The sequence below is a fragment of the Neopsephotus bourkii genome, unplaced genomic scaffold (assembly GCF_033783945.1).
Source record: "Neopsephotus bourkii isolate Nb327-2 ecotype Australia unplaced genomic scaffold, CSIRO-AGI_Nbou_v1 NB_795, whole genome shotgun sequence".
Taxonomy (NCBI): domain Eukaryota; kingdom Metazoa; phylum Chordata; class Aves; order Psittaciformes; family Psittacidae; genus Neopsephotus; species Neopsephotus bourkii.
The window spans coordinates 1,092,833-1,111,652 of NW_026901291.1; the positions used below are offsets into that span (position 1 = coordinate 1,092,833).

Below are 18,820 nucleotides of genomic sequence, written 5' to 3' on the forward strand. Positions count from 1 at the left end.
AAAACGCGTGGTTTAGGTGTTAGCCTCTGTTAAGATTGGGTTTGGAAACCACTTTTTTGGGTAGTTCTACTACACAATTTGTGTCATATGGAGAATCCCCAGGATCTGGTCTGCAGATTGAGGCTTCTGTCTTCCACCACCCTCACAGGGATAGGGGCAGCCAAGTCCTTCAGTGGAACCTGGTTGTTTCTTGGTAACCAGTCTTTTCTCCCACTTCTTAATGGCCTGCATGTGCTGGAAGTTGCAGCTCTCTCCACAGTTAAAGAATGTCTTTTGTTTGCAGATAGGTCTGTAGGCAAATTCCCCATCTTTTTCAATTTAACATTAGGCAAACTCACTCGATGTATCCTTTCTGGGGTACTCCTTTAGGTGCAGACCTCAACATGTCAGCACCAGCACGAACTCTCTGCTCGCAGCTCCTCTTGGAATACACAAACCCAATAATTGATTTTAGACCTATGCCATCCTGATCCTCCTCCTGAAATAGATCCATCTGGCTCAATGCATTTTCATTCAATAGGAAGTTTATTTTGTAATGGAATTGTCTTTTATAATACTTGTGTCCCATGGGGTTATATGTAAACCCTTCTGTTTTCTGGAAGTGGCAGCCTGCTGTGGTTCCCATACTCAGAGTCATGTTCCTGTTTCAGGCCTACAAAACTTGAAGCCAGGCTGCAGGGAGCCCTCTTAGATGAGGCCAGGGAATTGAGATCATCTGGGATTCATTCTGAACCCGGTCTGCCTGATAACTGGGTTCTTTGCCTCCCTCTTTCTGTCACACATTAAAAAGCTCACAGAGTGAGATTTCTAAGTCTCCCTTGCCCAGTGAGAAGTGCGAACAGAAGATACATGGGAATGAGGAGAAATATTCATGAGAGAACAAAGGCATGTCCTAACTTTGAAGCTGGGGTGGTGCGGCCCAGCATGCGAATGGACACTGGTTAAGTGGTGCAGCCCTTGGAGAAGGCATTGATCATTGCAGAGGGATTTTTCCATATGGTATAAGGCTACTTGTTCAGACACCTTTCAGCCTTTAATCATAGAAGCTGGTGCACAAATAACTGCTGTCCTAGAAACATAGCAGAGGTTGTGGAAGAATGAGACAGTGAAATACTCTGTAGATTTATTCTTACTAAAGTTGCTTATAGTTGATGAAGTAAACATGGGATTAGTGAACTGGGATCAGGGTCTGTGCATGAGCCATGCTAGGAGTGCTCTAGCCCTAAGGAGAGGTGGAGTTTCCCATTGCAGCACAACGTGCAACAGGTTATTCTGATAAAGCCAGTAACACAGTTTAGTTTGGCAATTCATGTTAATGTAGATGATTGATAATTGTTCTGGACCAGACTTCCAAGTGATGAAAACTGTCTTTTACACAGCCTGCTTACACTGTAGTAGCAAGATGAGAATCAGGCCCAAAGGACAGGCCAGCTGGCGCAGGATCATCACCAATTCGATATGACTAGGCGATGCTCTGTGCGATGGTAGGCTGAGATATGCTCTGTACACTGTGCTGTCAGAAAACTAAATGGAATATTTCTGGATATGAATTTACTTTAGAAAAAGTCATCATATGATCTTCTGGCTTTGTCCCTGAAATGAAAGAACATGTCTCTAATCTGTTTGATGGGTGATACTTGATACGGGTGCATGCCTGTGGCTTCTCTGTGCTAGATACGAGTGTCTCAGCATATGGTTGTGAAACGAGAGGCTGATTATTTTTGAAAGTGTTTTGACAGATACTCAACTGACAAATTCCCTGTTAAAAAAAAAGAAAACACCCCAAACAAAAAGGGTTTGTTTGATACTCTGCCGATGATGCCGGTTGGATTTGGGATCGTGCTTTCATTTCTGTTCCGTTCAGAGGTAGGGAGGGAACAGCCCCCCTGTATTACCGATTAGAAGGATTAAGTTTGTAATAAAGGCCAGGGGAAACAGGCAAGTTGCATGGAGCGGTGTGTCCTGCTGCTGTGGTGCCTCACCTCAGTGTCTCCCTTCCGAAGAGGAGAAGTGCTTATTTAGTGAATCAGGTGTTTCCATGTGAATTTTCTTTAACATGGCATCTTTATGGGTAAAGTAGTTTTAAATGGGGTTGCAGATATACCTCATTATTTCATTAGGAATCCCCTAATCTGCGACAAAAAGCATGTTGCTTTATCACTTAACTTGCTCCCATCATTGCTGCTAAAATCTGACAAGAATCATTGTGTAAGCTCACAGGAACTGGGGGCAAAAGCAGCAGCCTAAGTGCCAGGTTTAGAGAAGATATTTAAACCTGTTGAAATACAAGACCTGGGCTTAGGAGACCTGGGCTTCATTTCCAGGTGTGCCTTTCCTTTGCTCTCTGGTTGTGCCAGCTCATCTCTCTGCTCTTTTCATCTCCTTCTCTTACCTGTGTCCTCTGTTTAACTGATCCAAGTTCAGACTAGTCTGTGCAGCATCTTACTTTGTGATATTGTTAATCAATGATACAAATAACAGCCAGATATGCAGCAGACATAGACATTGAGTAATTACCACAGTCAACCCTAAAAAGAAGTGTTTTGTGCCTTGAGCAGCAGAAGCAAAAAAGCTGACTTTCTTGTGGGTTGGTATCCTAAAGGTGAATTCTTGGGTGGTCTCTAGTAGCTCCAGCAGGTCTCTTGTATTTGTTCTGTCATTGAGCCCCTTTGCTCAGCAGGAATATTTTAATGCCACTTTCTTCCCAGATCTTGACTTGTGTGACATTGGCAGAAATGTAATTTTGGGAGACCTCTGACTGCCTGCCAACCCTTGGCTGAAATTAGACACAGTCCTCAAAGTCTAACAAGCAGAGGTGAGGGGAGGGTATGAGAGAGGGAAGCAAACTGATAGACAAGTGCGGTCAGCATGATCTCACAAACTCTTTTCTCAGCAAACCAGCCTAAAAATCATACTGGTGACACATGGAATTTTTACTCGTTTAAACACAAACATGAAAATAAAGTTCTTGGCTTTTAAAGGTACCAGATCAGATCTTCACATTGGATTCCTCTGTTTGCTCCGTTAATTGCCAATATGTTGACACAAGCATCTTTTCTCCTCACTTCCATTAATAACTGTAGCAGCATGAGTTTTCCCTGACACTACCGCAGTACTGCAGGAGAGCTTCCTTTATTTTGAGCTCCCAAAAATGGCAGACCTAGGTTCTACTAGCTTGTCTCATTGCCTTTCAGTAGTGACTGCATAATTACATTACAGGAGGAGCAGAGAAATGATCCTGCGCTTTGCTAGGCAGCATGGAGCATGTCCTGCTGCTCATCCCATCACATACCTCTCATGGCACAGTGGGCTTCCTCTGGGACCATTTGGTGCTGGAAAGCTCTATCTGATTATAGGAAATGTAAGCCTGACCTGAAGCTTAGGCGTGACTGGATTGCACGTCTGCTTTATGTCCTTGAGGAGTGATGAGTCCAAGCTGTAAACTCAGACCTCAGTTTTCTGAAATTCAAATCCTGATTTGTACCTGTCTCTTCACTGAAGGATCTTCTCCTGTATAAAGACACCTTCTATCACTGTCTTCATTTCTCTCTGCTCTGTAATTTAGCATCTCATAATGTAGTCATACGTACAAACCTGAGGCGCATCAGGGGACAGAAGCATTCATTCTTTTATTTAATTTCTGCATAAAGTAAAGGAATGCTTGAAAAAAAAAAAGAGTCTCTGGAAAAGCTTGAATTTCTTTTCACATTGCCTTGGTGGAAACAGCTAAGCACTGTTGTAGTCAGTGGTGTTAGGAAGGTAAATTGGAGAAGTCTGATCCGCAATCAGAAACTTGGCCGTTACCTTTGTGTTTGATGTGCTGTATGTGGTAGCTTTAAAGAGGCTGTGTAGGCGGATCAGAGTACCGTGTTGTTACCAAATGCACCCTGCTTTTGTCAAAGGGTGGCACTGTGTCTTGCAGTGAGTTTGTCAGGGCCCAAACTACCCATAGGTCACAGTCAATTCGTAAAAATACCAACATGCAATGAAGCCAATCTTGTTAATAATGAATCAGGTATTATAGCAGTGCGGGGGTTTAAAGTGCCTCTGACAGTGGATCGTAGCTTTCCCGCTCCCGGAAGTCTGAGTCAATTTATCTTTATATCAACAATAAACTCGAACAGGCAGAAATCAAAGCAAGCAATGTTTTTATTACCGCTTTTAAATAAAACATTGTGCCAATATTTTTTCCCTAACATTGCATCTTTATTTTCTCAAATTTATTGACAATTGCTATCTATCTTCATTTCTCCTTTCTTTTGCAAAACTGTCGCATCCTTTGATTTACTTTCTCCGGAGAATATGATACCTAATTCTTTTTATTTTTCCCTGATAAATCCCTGATTAATTGTATTTTATAAGCTATCCATGCAACATTGTGTCTTTCATTTTTAAATAGGTTTTCTTTTCTAGAGCAAACACTTTCCTCTCGAGCCAAAAGCAAATCCAGGCTCAGCATTTCCTTGAACAATAGCAAGGCACTTCAAAACCAAGTACAATTCTTAGCACCGTGTACTCTTTCTACTTCTCTGTGAGCAGGAGAGAATCAGACCTTATTTGTGGCACATCCTCTAACGGATTCTGCTATAGATGTGGCTGCCAATTTATCTCCCCAATTAGGAGGACTCAGCATAGTAACTTTCCTTATCTGTTACAGCTTCCAAACTGCCATAAATTGTTGATTTGTAAGCATTTTGATTCTGAGCTTGATTCTGGGCTGTGTTTTTGCTGTTTAAAGTGTGTTCTTTGTTTGGTTTTGATCTGACTTGACTTGCTGGTGGAAAATTAAATCATACATATAATAAGAGGTTAGTGGAAGGAGGCACTGCAGCCTGGCATTGACAGGCAAGGCACAGCTGTAGTGCATGTTGACGTGAGGTATGAAGATAAAGACAAGGGAAGCAGGCAATGGAAAAGCAAAGATGTAAGTTCTATCTCAAATCAAATTTCCAAGCCAAACTTGCTGAGAGGTGTCAAAGATGTGCCTGAAAAAGATGCACACAAACACAGTTCAAGAAAAATAACATGTATCGACAGATGTAAAATAGACAGTCTGACAGAAATTAGTGTATTTTGAAGTCAGCCATCAGTGTTGCTGTGTAATGATGCAAAAGAAAAGTATGCCTGCTTTGAAGAGCCTACAGTATCACACTGAAAGTAGAACAGAGGAATCGAGGCACTCTCTGTCTCCTGTCAAAACCAATATCCAAGTTTTTCAGGTGTGGGCCCTTAAAATGAGCCGATGGAAGTATCTGAGATCTCATGTCCTCAATGGCAGCTGATCTCTTCTGCTATCTGTTCTCGAGGAGAAACGCCTGGTGATAAGATTGAGAAGCAGCAGGTAGAGAAACAGCACTGCTCTGGCAAAACTAGGGACTTTTTCAGGTCATTTGATTCTCTTGTGGCCAGCAGAGACGCTGGACTCTTGGAGCATGGAAGGGAGAACAGTGGACATAGCCAGCAGGTCTGTAGGTGTTACGTTCTCTCTATAGTTGTTGCATTGTCAGAGGTGGACTTGGTGAACCAAAACTGACATCCTGCTTTGAAGCATTCCAGCAGTTACTACATCTGGGTTTAATACTGTTGTCCTCTGCTGCATTAAATGGGTTGAACAGCCATGAGCTTTGCAGTCATTCCAAAAGCAAGTGTTGTGTGCAACTTTGTTATTGGGGAAGCTGTCTATGTGATTATGTTAGTTTAATAGCAGGCTGTTTAGGTAAATGAGCAGGGAGGCGTATGAACGTCTGCAAATAACGTGGAGCATGATGACAAAATGATGCTGCAGGAGATGAGCTTGTCTGCCCCTTGTCAGGAGCTCACGGAACACCCTTGCGCGGGGAGAGGAGGATCTTGATTAGTCTTGGACACAATCCCTCCGAGACAGAGCAGAGTCCCAAGGGTGCCTGACTGAAACCTGGGCTGAAAGGAAGTACTTTGGCAGGCTTGGCAGTGTGGGATGCCATACAGCCTTGAGTTAGTTTAGACTTTAATATCAGCATAATAGAGTCTAGAGTAGTACAAGCCTGTGTAGGACCTGAAGTTAGATAGATGTGATGGGTTTAGATACCTTGTATTTAAAGTTGATTTCTTCTATATGGAACCTAACCCTGTGGGGTTTACTGCTGTAGTTGAGCTGGTCTGAGAACAGGCCAGTAGGGATTTTTCATCCAGAACTGCAACAGAAACCTTTGGTTTCTGTTGTAATGATTGGAGATGTGTACTCAGCTCTGGTGGTGCATGGAAATGTCATTGAATCCAACAGCATCTTTCCATCTGTGGGCCGTATCCTTCAGCCCTTGGGTCAGAATTCCCTTCCTGCAACGGTTCACTGCTTCCCTTCCCTACCTTTGATCCACACAAGCAAACACCTTGTTTTTCAAAAGATCCTTTCCTCATGTATGAAAACCCTTTAGCTTGATTTGGAGCAGCTTGTTCCTGAATCAAATTGAACAGCCCCAGAGTTTCAGTTCTTGCACCTTGGAGCTTTTCAAAAAGCTCCTTTCCCTATCACTAGAATGGCTCTGTTATTGTTTTAATGATCACTCTGTTTCCCTGGAAAAATTAAAGAAAATCTAATGTATTGATACAGGTGATCCATTTCATGTGAGTCAGGGACACTGTGACAGTACCAGCAAATTCATTGCTGCAGGAGGCCGCTGAATCCAATACTGGCTTGGCTTTAAAGGGTGCTGGGTAGTTTTAAACCCTGTTTCCACCTATCTGAGTTAAGATAATGAGCGTAATCTAATAGTAAGCTTTGGGGCTTTAGTTACCTGCCTGTGGGGTTCAGAAGGGAACTTTGCTTCCAGGGACTGTGCAGAGTGTAATTGGCCAAGGGCTTTATGATCTGTGCTTCATTTCCTCTGAAGCCTCAGGTACTGGCAACTGCCAGGGGCCAGATACCAAACTGATGACACTTGGATTTTGTCTCCTTTTAATATCAGCGGGCTGCTACACCAACATTTCAGCTTCCCCTCTCCCAGCTCCAGATTTATGCCATCACCAGAGGAGTTTTCTGGCTTTCCTCCAATGCCCTGAAGAGAAAAATCCGTTTTATGTGTCTCACCAGCACAAACCACAAGTCATCTGGGACTGTGAAACTTCTGGAAGAGTCTTGACATCTGTTATTTATTTAAAGAAAACAAAACCGGTCTTCCTCTGCGAATGATATTTTTGATCATTAAAATGAAAAATAAAGTCAGAATCACATATGTATTATTTGCAATTATGCGTATGGGGTAGGCTTTTCTTTTTGTCACTCAAAATTTTAAGTTTAAAAATACATCACATAGATGTTCCTTGCTTCCCCCTAAAGAGCAGGGCTCCTTGATCTGTGTTTATATCAAGCCTCTGACAAAACTCTGGCATCTCTGTTACTGTCTATGGGCTTGGGCTCAGTGTCCTGCCTCACAGAGGATCTTTTCATCTCCAGTGGTCTGTGTAGCTCCTGTTTCTTGGCCCTTCCAGTCGTCAATCTGTTCATCTCCTCTCGAATGATCTGTTGTAATTAGAATATATTTCCTCATCTCAAGGGGAATCCAGTTCCAAATGAGTATTCTATAAAAGCAATTACTTTTGATATTAGATATCTGTACATAAAAATGCAGTATTTCTTCCAATTAAAAAGCACTAATGAATTTTGTGTCTGGAGAGGGAGTAGCCTACACAATGCTTCTGCTCCTGCTAAGCCAATGAGCAAGGAATGGGGCCTGTAAAGGGGCTGGTGCAGCCAGCAGGGCTCTGTGCTCTGCACATTTGAACAGCAGGTCAGGGAGAGAAGGTGGCTTTGCAAGGGCATACGTTCCTTTATTCCCCCAGCAGACCTGTTGTATGCATTGATGGACTTGGTCCTTCTCCACAACATGCCAAGATGAGCTAACAGGTTTTCCTGCTACACTTGTCTCCAGCATCTGGCCCTCCATTACACATTTTCCTTTGTATTTCCTCAGGCAGTCCTTTCCTCTTCCTCAAAGTTTTAAGTCATACATCAGGAATCTTGCATTTGGCATGGAGCAGCTTTAGCAGAGGTCTCCATGGTCGTCTTCCCTCTATAGGCATCAAAGGAGTTGAGCTGAACCTTCTCAGTGGGAAATTTGCCTTACATATATCAGAACTGCCATCTTTCATCATCTCAAAATAATCTAAATGAGTAGGGAGCTTTTATCACAAGCTTTTCTACAGAAGGAACCATTTTGGAAACATATTGATCACATTATTTTGGAGAGGACTATAAATCCTGGCCCTACGTTACCTTTCCTTAGGAATCCTCTTCATTCCCAAGGAGCCATCTGTGTATGGGATAAAATCTGTTCAGTGGAGTAGAAAAGATGATCCTCCAGTGGGCTATGAAGTAACTTGTTTTCTCGCTGTTATGACAAGGATAAAATCCACAGGCCACTGTTGCGCTGCAGCCTCTGTCTCTCCCACTGAACCATGTTTGTCTTGTTGTCTTCTTTCCTGATTATCTTTCTGCATCAGTTTCCTGTCTTCAACATCAATAACGAGCTCTTTGGTCTAGCAACTGTCTTTCTGGGCTTGTGTAGCATCTGCTACAATGGTGTCCTGAATCTAGACTACATACTATGAAAACGCTAAGGAAAAAACAGTTCTGGTCGAATCCTGTCCTGGTAGAGCTTAATAGAATGAGTTCAGGGATTAATACATCAATACGGTAGGGGCAGAGTGTGTAGGGTGAAATAAGGGTCAGCTTCCAGCCCAGATGCTCGTAACAGCCCAGAGCATTTTCATGACTCTTTCCATCTAGCTCACTTAAGGCACTTGACAGGTATTCATAGGCTGTGCCTCTTGGTGCCCTCTGCAAGCAGGAAATGTCCATATTTTAAAGAGGAGGAAGAAACGTAGGGCAAATCACATAAGGGGTTAGCTATTAGTCCTCTTTCCAGGTAGTCTGTGCTAATTGCCTGTCTAGTTTCTGTGGGCAGCAAAAGGACAGCCCTCCTACAGGCAGAGCTGCCAAATCACTGCATTCCTTCACCACCATGCCAGTCTTCTCTCAGATAGGTGTCTCAGGGGACTGTCAGTCATCTGTGCATGAAGGTTGAGAAATGCTGTCACAGGCTTCCACTTGAATAGGTAGAGTGGTCTGGAGATGAGGTCAAGGTACAAAACCACTGCACCTCCTAGTTTCTAGAGTGAAAAAGCTTGAACATTAAGAGCTTCAACTTTACAAGTTATTGTACTTTTTAACTTTTTCAAACCATCAGCCTCAGGGTACTGTTTGTCTTCTCCCTGGTACATCTTCAGAGATACTTGGGGCTGATACTGGATTCTAGGGAACATAAATCTTTAAGCAAGGATGCAGCAAACTTGATTACAACGCTAAAAAATGGGACTGCATTTTGAATTTTAGATAAATTGAAGTGCTGGAGTCATTTAGATTGGATGGGGTTTTGTTTGTTGCTTTCCTCTTTGCAGAGAGTTGGAGGCTGTGTCCCTGTAGAGTGCGGTTTGGTGAATGTTTCTGTATTTATAACTAAATCTCATCCACATACAGCATTCCTTCTAGTTCAGAAAGTAAGCACCTTTGATTTGGACAAAATGCAGAGCAGTTCTCTGGGCAGCAGATCTTATACATTATGTAGGCTTACTGCAGGGTTGTGGTGGGAGAGATGGATTTGGGATATGGAGAGCTGGGATATGCAGAAATTAAGGGCCAGGCTCTGTTTAACATTTAGATTGGATCATGAGCCAGACACTACTGACTCCTTGTGCTGCATACTACTGTGTGCAGAATTAACTGAAATAGTGTCAAACAGTGAAGTAGTTTCCAATAAGTTTATTTTTCTGGATATTGTTGATCCTGGCACTTACAACTCTAAAATGCTTTTACTTTTCCAGGTTCAGTTTTAGTGCACTGAGCTGCTAATGCATTCAGCAGATCTGTGCCTATAGGACAAAACATTTGTCCTATAGTATCCAAGGCAATAATCTCAGAGAGCCACTCCAGCTATGGTCATGTCTTCCTTAACCATGCTTTGTGCAGTATTTATGGGAGTCAAGGAAAGGCAGATACCTGGTTTGGTAAATCTTTGCACAGGATCCTTTGGCAAAAACGAAGGCTACAGCCTGGGAGGGGGGAAAGGAAGTACAAGCTGTGAAACTTGCTCAGCATTTTGGTAGATTCAGGGCAGGATCATAGGATGGAGAAGAGAGAAATACTGTTCTACATGTGATGCTGTGTGATATTACATGGGCTCCTGCTGGCAGCACAGGGACTCACTGGACAAAAGGTGTTTCAGCTTTTGTCAGGGGCCTGTGTTAGAAACTGAGGGGGGCTGCTTTATCATTCACAAATCAGCCACAACAGGACACGAACTGAGGCAGCCACTGGTTTGGGTTTCTGGGTCCTCCACCATATCTTGTGCAGTCCTGGGGAGTTCCTTAACCCTTCAGCAGATCATTTCTGCCCACGAGTGTGTGGAATGATTCCTTCCAACTTCAAGGCTGGGAGCCAAGCTCAGTGGTGTTCAGGAGGCACTGCAGTTATTTCAGTGACTGTTGCAGCATTGTCCTGGAGCATCTCAGCAGCTAAAGTGTCCAAGGTAGAAGGATGTTGTTTATTGCTAAGAAGGCCATCTTTTTCTGATACTGAATCTCAAGCCCCAAATCTGCTTCTTTTGGGATGTAGTAAGTAACCTGGGTGGGTTTTATCCGGAGATGTGAAAGCATTTTGTAAAAGTAGTTACTGCTGCCATTTTTTAGCCTCTGTATGTCCCTTCTTTATGAAACCATCTGTCTGGTGGGGCGCTGCAAAGGTCGTGGCATCTTTTCTCTCTGCTGCAGTTACAGTGCCCTACAGGGGCTTGCTGGGCCTCCCGCAGATGCCTCCCCTGACTCAGACTGGGCACCGTACTGCGCTGAGCAGCCCATTGGAGCATCCCTGGGTGCGTATGAGAAGCAAGGCACCCTTTATGTGACTGAGCCTTTCTCTGAAGTAAACATGTTATCTTGGAAAACTTGTTCCTCTTGGTTATTTTTAGGGATCACTAAAAGGGAGCTATAAACAGTAAGGCAACTGGTGAGCTGAGACCTTTTGCTAGTGTTGAACAGCTCGCTCATACTGCTCTTTCCTCCTCCTCCAACCAGATGCTTTTCTTGTGCATCCGCTTCGCTCTAACATGTACTGTTAGCTCCTGAAGGATGAAGACCAGTTTTTAACTCCATGCCTACAGAGATGCCAGTCAGTGAGGCTGTGCCTTCACTCGAAGCTTCTAGTTGCAAAAGAATAAGTTACAGAATTAGCACAGTGCAGTAATTCAAGATGGAAGCATTAGGACTGATTCATTAGGTGCAACAAACTGAATACCTGTTTCCAAAGGGTTTTATGTATAACCAAACTAGGTTTCAGGGAAGGTGGTTTAAGCACTGTCCTTTTTTCTGTGTTGTCAAAAACAGAGTGGAGATTAAATGTTCGTTAAACACATACACATGGGGAAAAAAACCCCAAACACAACCATTTTCTAAGTCCCTGCCTGTGGCAGGGGGTTGGAAATAGATGATCTTTAAGGTCCCTTCCAATCCAAACCATTCTGTGATTCTATATAGAAACAGCTTAAAGAAAAAAATCAAAAGCTGAGACTTGTTTTAGCTCTGTTACGTACCCTAGAGACTACGAACCTTTTTATTTTCTTTCAGAAGATGTAACTGGAAATGCTGAAAGAAACCTGTATCAGTCTGTGTAGAGTTGCTATTATCCCTGAATGTTTTTCCCCTTAGTTAAACCAGGATGTGAAGATTTTTATTGCCTTACAAGGTATGCAAGGGATGTTTTCAGCTGAGAAATCAGAACTGGAAAAGGAAGGAAATGACTGTTTTGATGGTGAGTTTTATGTCTCTTGTTTAAAAGAAGCATTTCAGGAGTCACAAGTAAAACTGCTGGGTGACTGTGCCAGGGTTTTTTTAGAAGGTAATGTTTTATTTCATCCTTTTAAGGTGCTGAGAATCGGAACACTTCTGTGTTGTTACTCAGGAGGGCAAATGGTTTAAGTGTAGATAAAGCTCAGAAGTTTGGCTTTGGAGCCTTGCTCAACTTAAGCCTGCGACGGGTCAGTGGGGCCATTACAGAGGCTTTGCAGCAGTTCTGTCAGTGCTGATGGCACCTAGTGGCCCTCAGGATGGAGCTGGCGCTGTGATTGTGCCCAGCATCCCTTCTGATGAACAAGGGATGAGGTGTGGGAGCAGAGCTGCAGCTGCTGAAGGGGAGGTGATCTTGCCAGACATGGCAGGAGGGTCACAAAAAGGCTAAGAACAGACCTGTGCTATTGTGAACGTGGCTGTATAATTGTTTTCAATTGCTTATTTTTATTTAGAGTTGTCAAAGGTTGATTACAACTGAGAACCTTGGCTGAACCTGATTTACATCTGGCTGTAATTGTGCTGCAAATGAAAAGGAAAAAGGACAGTCACATCATCGCAGATGTAGTTTGATCTTGCTTTGCCATAGTTTCTCACATAAATCTCTTCAGTAATTTTCCCATTGTGACAGGGTTTGTGGTGAAAAATAGAAGGTCTTTTTTCTTCCTAGAAAATTATGTATCCTGCGGAGTAATTAATCTGGTTAAGAAACTAAGGCCAGTTCATTCTGCTCCCCATTCTCCCAGCAATTTCTGTCTTCCACAGAAGCCTCTGCAGAGAGAGCAATAAATTTGAAGTGAATGACAGACACTAATTATTTGTGACCCCATTGTCATCTGCAGCGTTGAACTGGGTATGACCAATCCCAGCTTATGGGCTGTAGATCTCTTTAGTCTAAAAATTGACAGAAAAGACAGCTGTAAAAATAGCAGCTCACTGGGCATAGCCCCTGTTCCCTCTCTCCCCTCTCTGCCCATCACCATTTCAGAGCTGGCGGCATGATTTCAGTCCTTTGCTTTGACATGAGCCACAGGGTTGCACTGTCAGCAGTGCCACTGTACCCTGCCTACAATGGCTTCACATGGAAAAATGGTGAAATGGGTGCTAGGTAGAGATATATCAGAGATAGGAGGAGGATCTGGAAGCCTGCAGTAAAGTTTAAAGGAAGGAGAAAGCAGAAAAATGCTCTCATCTGATCTGCCTTGGTTAAACCCCTGGTATATGATGGATGTTGAACTAGAAGCCCTTCTCCATTTGTCTTTTGTAGGTTTTATACTGCTCCCCAACGCTGTAGGACCTAACACCCAGCATATACAATCAATAGCAATTGTTTCTCGGCCAAGCAGCAGTACTTCCAGAAATGCATCCTCTTCCCTGTTGTTCCAGTAGGTGAGACCCGTGTGAATGAGCTGTCCTTGAAGGCTGGCTGGGTTTTTGCTGAGCAGAAAACTCCCAAACCCTAGAGCACAAGGAACTTGCTCTTTGCTAATTCTGTCTTTGGCAACCATTCTATGCATCCTGCTGTAGAACTGCTGTAGAGTGTTCTGCGCCTGCATGTCCTCCTGGGTGTTGTTCCTGTGTTCAGCATGCAGGAAGGCCCCTGATGACATGATTCCAGTCCCCAGACTGTTGGGCGTCTCTCAGATGAGGGTCTGGAGGATGTGCTAGAAGGTGCATCTTGTTCACCAGCAGCTTCTGCTGCAGCCAGACCTGAGGGGACACTGTGGCCCATTGCCTGCCTTCTGATCCTATCTCTGAAGACCAACCTTTTCATGAGAAGATGCTGCTGAACTGGCACCCCTTTTCTCTTTGCTTCACAAAAGCCTAACCAGTGCAGATTACTGTGGGCACCCCTCTTCTCTTTGCTTCACAAAAGGCTAACCAGTGCAGATTACTGTGGATTTGGGAGTTAGCAAGTTATAACTTTGAATTGGGTAATCATGGAGCAAAGTCCTTTGATGAAGAAACATTTGCTGCAGCAACAGGTAATCCTTTGAGATGACAAATGCTATGGAAATGTTACCCAAGAGAGGGTAACATAATTATGAGACGTAGTTATATTGTGTCTAGCTAACCAAGCATGCATTGAAGAACATTGCCTGTAATTGCTGCATTTAGCACACATACACGTATAAAATATATTTCTCGCTCCTAAAAAATCCTAGAGACACTTTAGTGCTTTTCGTGAGGAATGGAGCAATGTGATACAATTTATTTAATTGCTCTTCTATATTGGTCAGTGTTACTGCATTGCTGGAACTGTCAGTCTGATTAGGCTAAAATTTGTGTAATGAATGTGGAGAAAACTTCACAGCAATATCTTCTGAGGGTTAGACACATGAGGACTCTTTCCTAAAAGAAGGTCAGATTAGCAGCATGGAGAGCTAGAATATCAGATTAGGAAAAATGTATATGAAATAATTATTATTATGCATGGTTTAGAAGGCTGCCTAACTAATTCTATAAGAATTATAGAGAGAATTATTGTCTGTAAGAAAAATACTGTGTTCTCTGTAAGAAAAATAGCAAAGTGCTTGATGCTTCCTGTGGGTTGAAAGTTTCATTCCCCTGTGACTTGTGTCATAAATATGCAAGTGTTTTGTTCCATCAACTGCAAGAGCATATAATATCAAGAATAAAGTTTTCAACTCCTGGACTTCAATTGTTGCTTAAAGTCAGATGAGCACAGCACATCTTGGAGAACCTTTCATCAAAGCAGGTCAGTTAACTTTAATGAAGTTGTCTTCGATTTGCTTTGATGTAACATCAGAACCCAGCCCAGATGATTCCAAACGATCAGCAAATGAATTTCCACACTGCAGTCTTTCAAGGACGTAGGCTTTATGAAGTGTCTAGTTTTCTGCATTCTGAAGTGCCTAATTTGACTCCCTTTTAGCAAGGCCTGTTTGTGCTTTTCCTTTTGAGGGAACTGCTGACTTCCCTGTGAAACTGAGCCCCCCTCTAAGATGCCGTATATTGGGCAAGTAAGGCAGGGGCATGCAGCTTCACTGCTTGCTATTAGAGTATTTTTAAGTCTAAGACTGTATCATGCAGGGATCTTAGGCTGCCATGGTTCTCTTTTTGGGTGGGGAGAGATTGACATTCTCAGACATGTAATTTCTTTAATTACTTGAGCAAGGAGTAATTGTCAGGCCAGGGATGGTAACAGAGTCAGGCTCTTCTGTTCTAAATGAAGTAACATTAGCTACTAAAGCTCATCAAAGTGCCAAAGAGCCTCTTACCTCAATTGCAAAAAAAGGGACAAATGTTACCATTTCCTTCAAAATGAAGCTTCCTAAAATATTTCCAGAAATACATAATGTGCATTGAAGTTACTCGCTTAGTGAGCTTGAGCGAGGACGTGAGCACTTTCCTACTTGTCCTGGGGGAGAGTTGCATACCTTGCTGAAAGAAAACGTGTTTGGGAGAGGAAGAAAACACAGCTGGCCTGGGAGGCAGAGTAGTCATTAAGCAGCTGGAGGGCTCTGGTTTGCATTACTGAATGTTGGGGGATAAGTCATCAAAGACTGAAGATCCTAGGTTGGCAGTGTGACTGCCTGAAGAAGCGCTGACACCACATTCCCTTGCCTTGAGCACACCTTTCCTTCTTCCTAGTGTTTTGTTTCACTTAGAGCTTTGAAGAAATTCATTATTGATTAAGCATCACCATCAATCCCAGTAGCTCAGTGCTTTGGTCTTTCCTCTCTGTGTCCCGGTAATACAATAGCCTAGAAAAGAGGTGCTGTTTTGAAACTTTGTCTTCCTGCTTTCCCTTCATGGGAGTGTGGCCTGGGGGCTCAGAGGTCTTTGTGCCTCTGTTCAGTCTCCCTTGCCAGTGAGACCTAGAGTTCACCTCCCACAGACACCTATAATGAGGACATGGCTGCATGAGCCTCTTTTCCCTTCTTTGCAACAACTTGCTAGGCTTGAATGCTTGGAGCTGTCTGAATTTTTCAAAAGCTTGGCCACGCCGAGAATGTTTTTCTGTAGGGTGTTATTTTTATTTCTTCTGCCCTCCCCCCTCCTGCTAAGACTCATGATTCACTCCGAGACACTTGAGCGTTTCAGTGCATTATGATGAGGAACATGAAGAAGACATCAAAGACACAAACACAAACAAGGTCTGTCCTGACTTGGAATCACTGATTGGAGTATAAGGTATGTATTTTTTAGGCAATGTCTGAAATTCAGTATCAAGATTCCCAGGTACTTCTGCAGATACTCCTTTTTATGTTCAGACCATTTGTAGTGTTGCCCGTAACCTTAGCAAAGGGTTTTCTCATAAGCACTACAGCGGAAAATGCTAATTTTACTCGTTCAGACCACTAATGAACAGCTGTCTCTGTTCTGTCCTGTGATTAGGCAGAGATGATGATGAAGCTGTAACAAGTGAGGGGACAGTGCAGTGAGGTGCAAGACACATTCCTTCATGAGGAACTAAACTGTCCTTGCTGTGACTTGGAGAAGCCAGTCCCACCTTCATACTGCCTTAGGTGCTTGCTGCGAGCAAATGTTGACGGTTTCTTTGTCTATCTCTTTAATTGTTTAGTTGAAATAATGACATCTTCCTCTTGAAGAAATCCTAATTAGCAGAATGTTGAGTAGGTCAAACTCTAATTGTTTTGCTCTGCACTGGAGATGATTTGGAGGATATTTGCACATGTCTGTATGGTATTCCCAAGAGGGATATAAATCTCTTTTTCGCTTATAATGACTTGTTGATAGTGAGCCTTTTGGAAAGGAAAGCTTTGACATTAAACACAGGATATTTGAGGAGCTTATTTATGAGAATTCAGCACCAAGTTAAATGCATGTTGCTGTGGAAAAGGTTCTTGGCGATGTGATCATGTGGGCATTTTTAATGTCACTTTAGTTTTGTTTTACATGTATTTCTGAGTTGACCAGTAATATACCAGTGATGAAATCTGTAAATGCATCACTGACTGGCTAATGTCTCAGCACTAACCAAGTGGGGCTAATCGATTTAGCTCAGCTGTGTCCAGACTTTCTGATCCTGTAATCTGTATTGAGCTGAGTATCTTACGTAATACACAGATTTCATTTGTCAGAGATCTGAAGGACAGAGGGAATGTGGAGTAATTCCCAAGTGAGAGATGGTGTAAGCTCCCTAATAGTTTTAGCACAGCTTTGTGGGAACAGACAGGGCAATTGTGCAGCTGAGTCCAAATGACCCATCTATTGACTCGCACAGGGAAATCAGATTTCCCCCATATTTCGAGCCCAGCAGCAGCTGGTAACCTGTTGCACAGCTGTATTCCCAGCATGGGAACCAAACCTGAACCTTTCGGGAGCTGCAAGTAGTCTTAGAGCCACAGAACAGATGTCTCAGCTTCAAAACTTACTCCAGAACTGACATTTAACAGGGAGTTGAACTGGCAGCTCTACATGTGGAAGAAATTCAATGAATGAAAGGAGCTGTGATTGTCTATAGTGGGAAAGAGCCTGGCCTCCAGTTCTTATGAGGCAAATTCATCTTAATTATCTTACAGGTAATCAGGCATTTTGGAATGTTTGGAATCAAGATTCCTGTTTCCAGGGATTTATACAGGAAAAAGGAGAAATCATAAAAGGTTCTAATTGATTCTTTATAGTTTGTTCATTACTGATTATGCACTGATGCTACAAGATGTGTTGCTATGAACTCTGGTTTGAAAAGGTGAGGATAATTTCCACACAGCCATGAGGGTTTCAGAGCTGTGTTTCATGGGAGTTCAGATTTCATTTATCTAATAACATTCTGTGGTCACAGAAGAGGTTAGATCCATTTTCTTTATATTAATAATTTGGGGTTTGTTTGTCTTTTTCATTCAGGTCTGGCAAAACCCATGGGATTAGTTGAAGGTCCAGGAGGCTTGGGCCAGGGAGGAATGGCTGCTACCCTGAGAGATGATAGCCATGAATCAGAAACTAAGTATGAAGAATACGGTTACAATGCCCAACTCAGTGACAGGATATCACTGGACAGGTCCATCCCTGACTACAGACCAAAAAAGTAAGTTGAATTCCACATTATTACTAAGAATGATTGGTGGTTGTTCTGGTGGCATTCTTTTCTTCACATCCCTTCCTGGTTAGAGAATGACAGCAGTTAGTCATACATAAAGCTCTGAGTTTAGTGAAAATTAAACAGACCAACTGCCATCTCAAGCATGAAGTGTGCTCATTCTGTGAGTAATACATTAATATGCATATGCAAAGGCTCAGATGAAAAACTGCATCAGGTTACGGGTGCTTGTTGGGTTGGTTCACTTAGAAAAAGCCAGGTAGTGTCAGCTTGAGCCCACCATCAGAGGTGGGAGCCTTAGTCTGTGCTTCTTGTAACATGTGCCAAGAAACACTTTGTAGATACTGGTCACTTAAAAAGCCCCAACACATCAAATCAACAGCCTTTTCTTTAATTGCATTTGATGTTCTTAGAACTGTTTACTCAGGTTTACAATGTGCTGAAGCAAGGACCGAGTGTAATCAATCGGGGTTCTATGACTGCAATAAGATTTTTCTTTTGTCTTTGGAATACGTATTTATTTCTATTCCAGTGTTGTATTCTTCCCATTCCTGTGCTACATTTGACACTGCAATTATATGTTTATTATTTGTGCTGATTTATTATATTTTGTACTGAATGCCTTTCAAGTCTTTCATATTTATAGAGTTATGTATCTTGCAGATGAGACATCCACACTGTCATCCTATGAATGACAATCAGTAACGTCTTAATGCAGAGGAGATCAGCAGCAATGCCTAGTTGCTCTCAGGAGGCAGAATTGAAAAGAATACTTAATTAATTTCTAATAATAATCTTCTGTTTTAAAAGACCCGCTGGGGCTCCTAGGCAGAACTGAAAGTTAAATAAAAAAGTATCTTATTAAGTGGCAAGAAAAGTTTAGCCAAGCAAAACAGCTGCAAACTGCAATTGAATTAGGAT

At 42.6% G+C, this 18,820-nt stretch overlaps 1 protein-coding gene across 2 annotated transcripts in view; it reads left to right on the forward strand.

Annotated features, from left to right (window-relative positions):
• The window catches only part of GALNT9 (polypeptide N-acetylgalactosaminyltransferase 9), a 141,518-nt gene that overhangs the window by 10,481 nt on the left and 112,217 nt on the right, over positions 1–18,820 (forward strand). The window contains exon 2 of one of the 2 annotated variants that reach the window (XM_061355324.1): positions 17,707–17,887. The exons of the other annotated variant lie outside the window; for it this stretch is intronic. Coding sequence (XP_061211308.1) covers positions 17,707–17,887 — 181 coding nt within the window. The remainder of the gene's footprint in view (positions 1–17,706; positions 17,888–18,820) is intronic. 2 annotated transcript variants of the gene reach the window in all.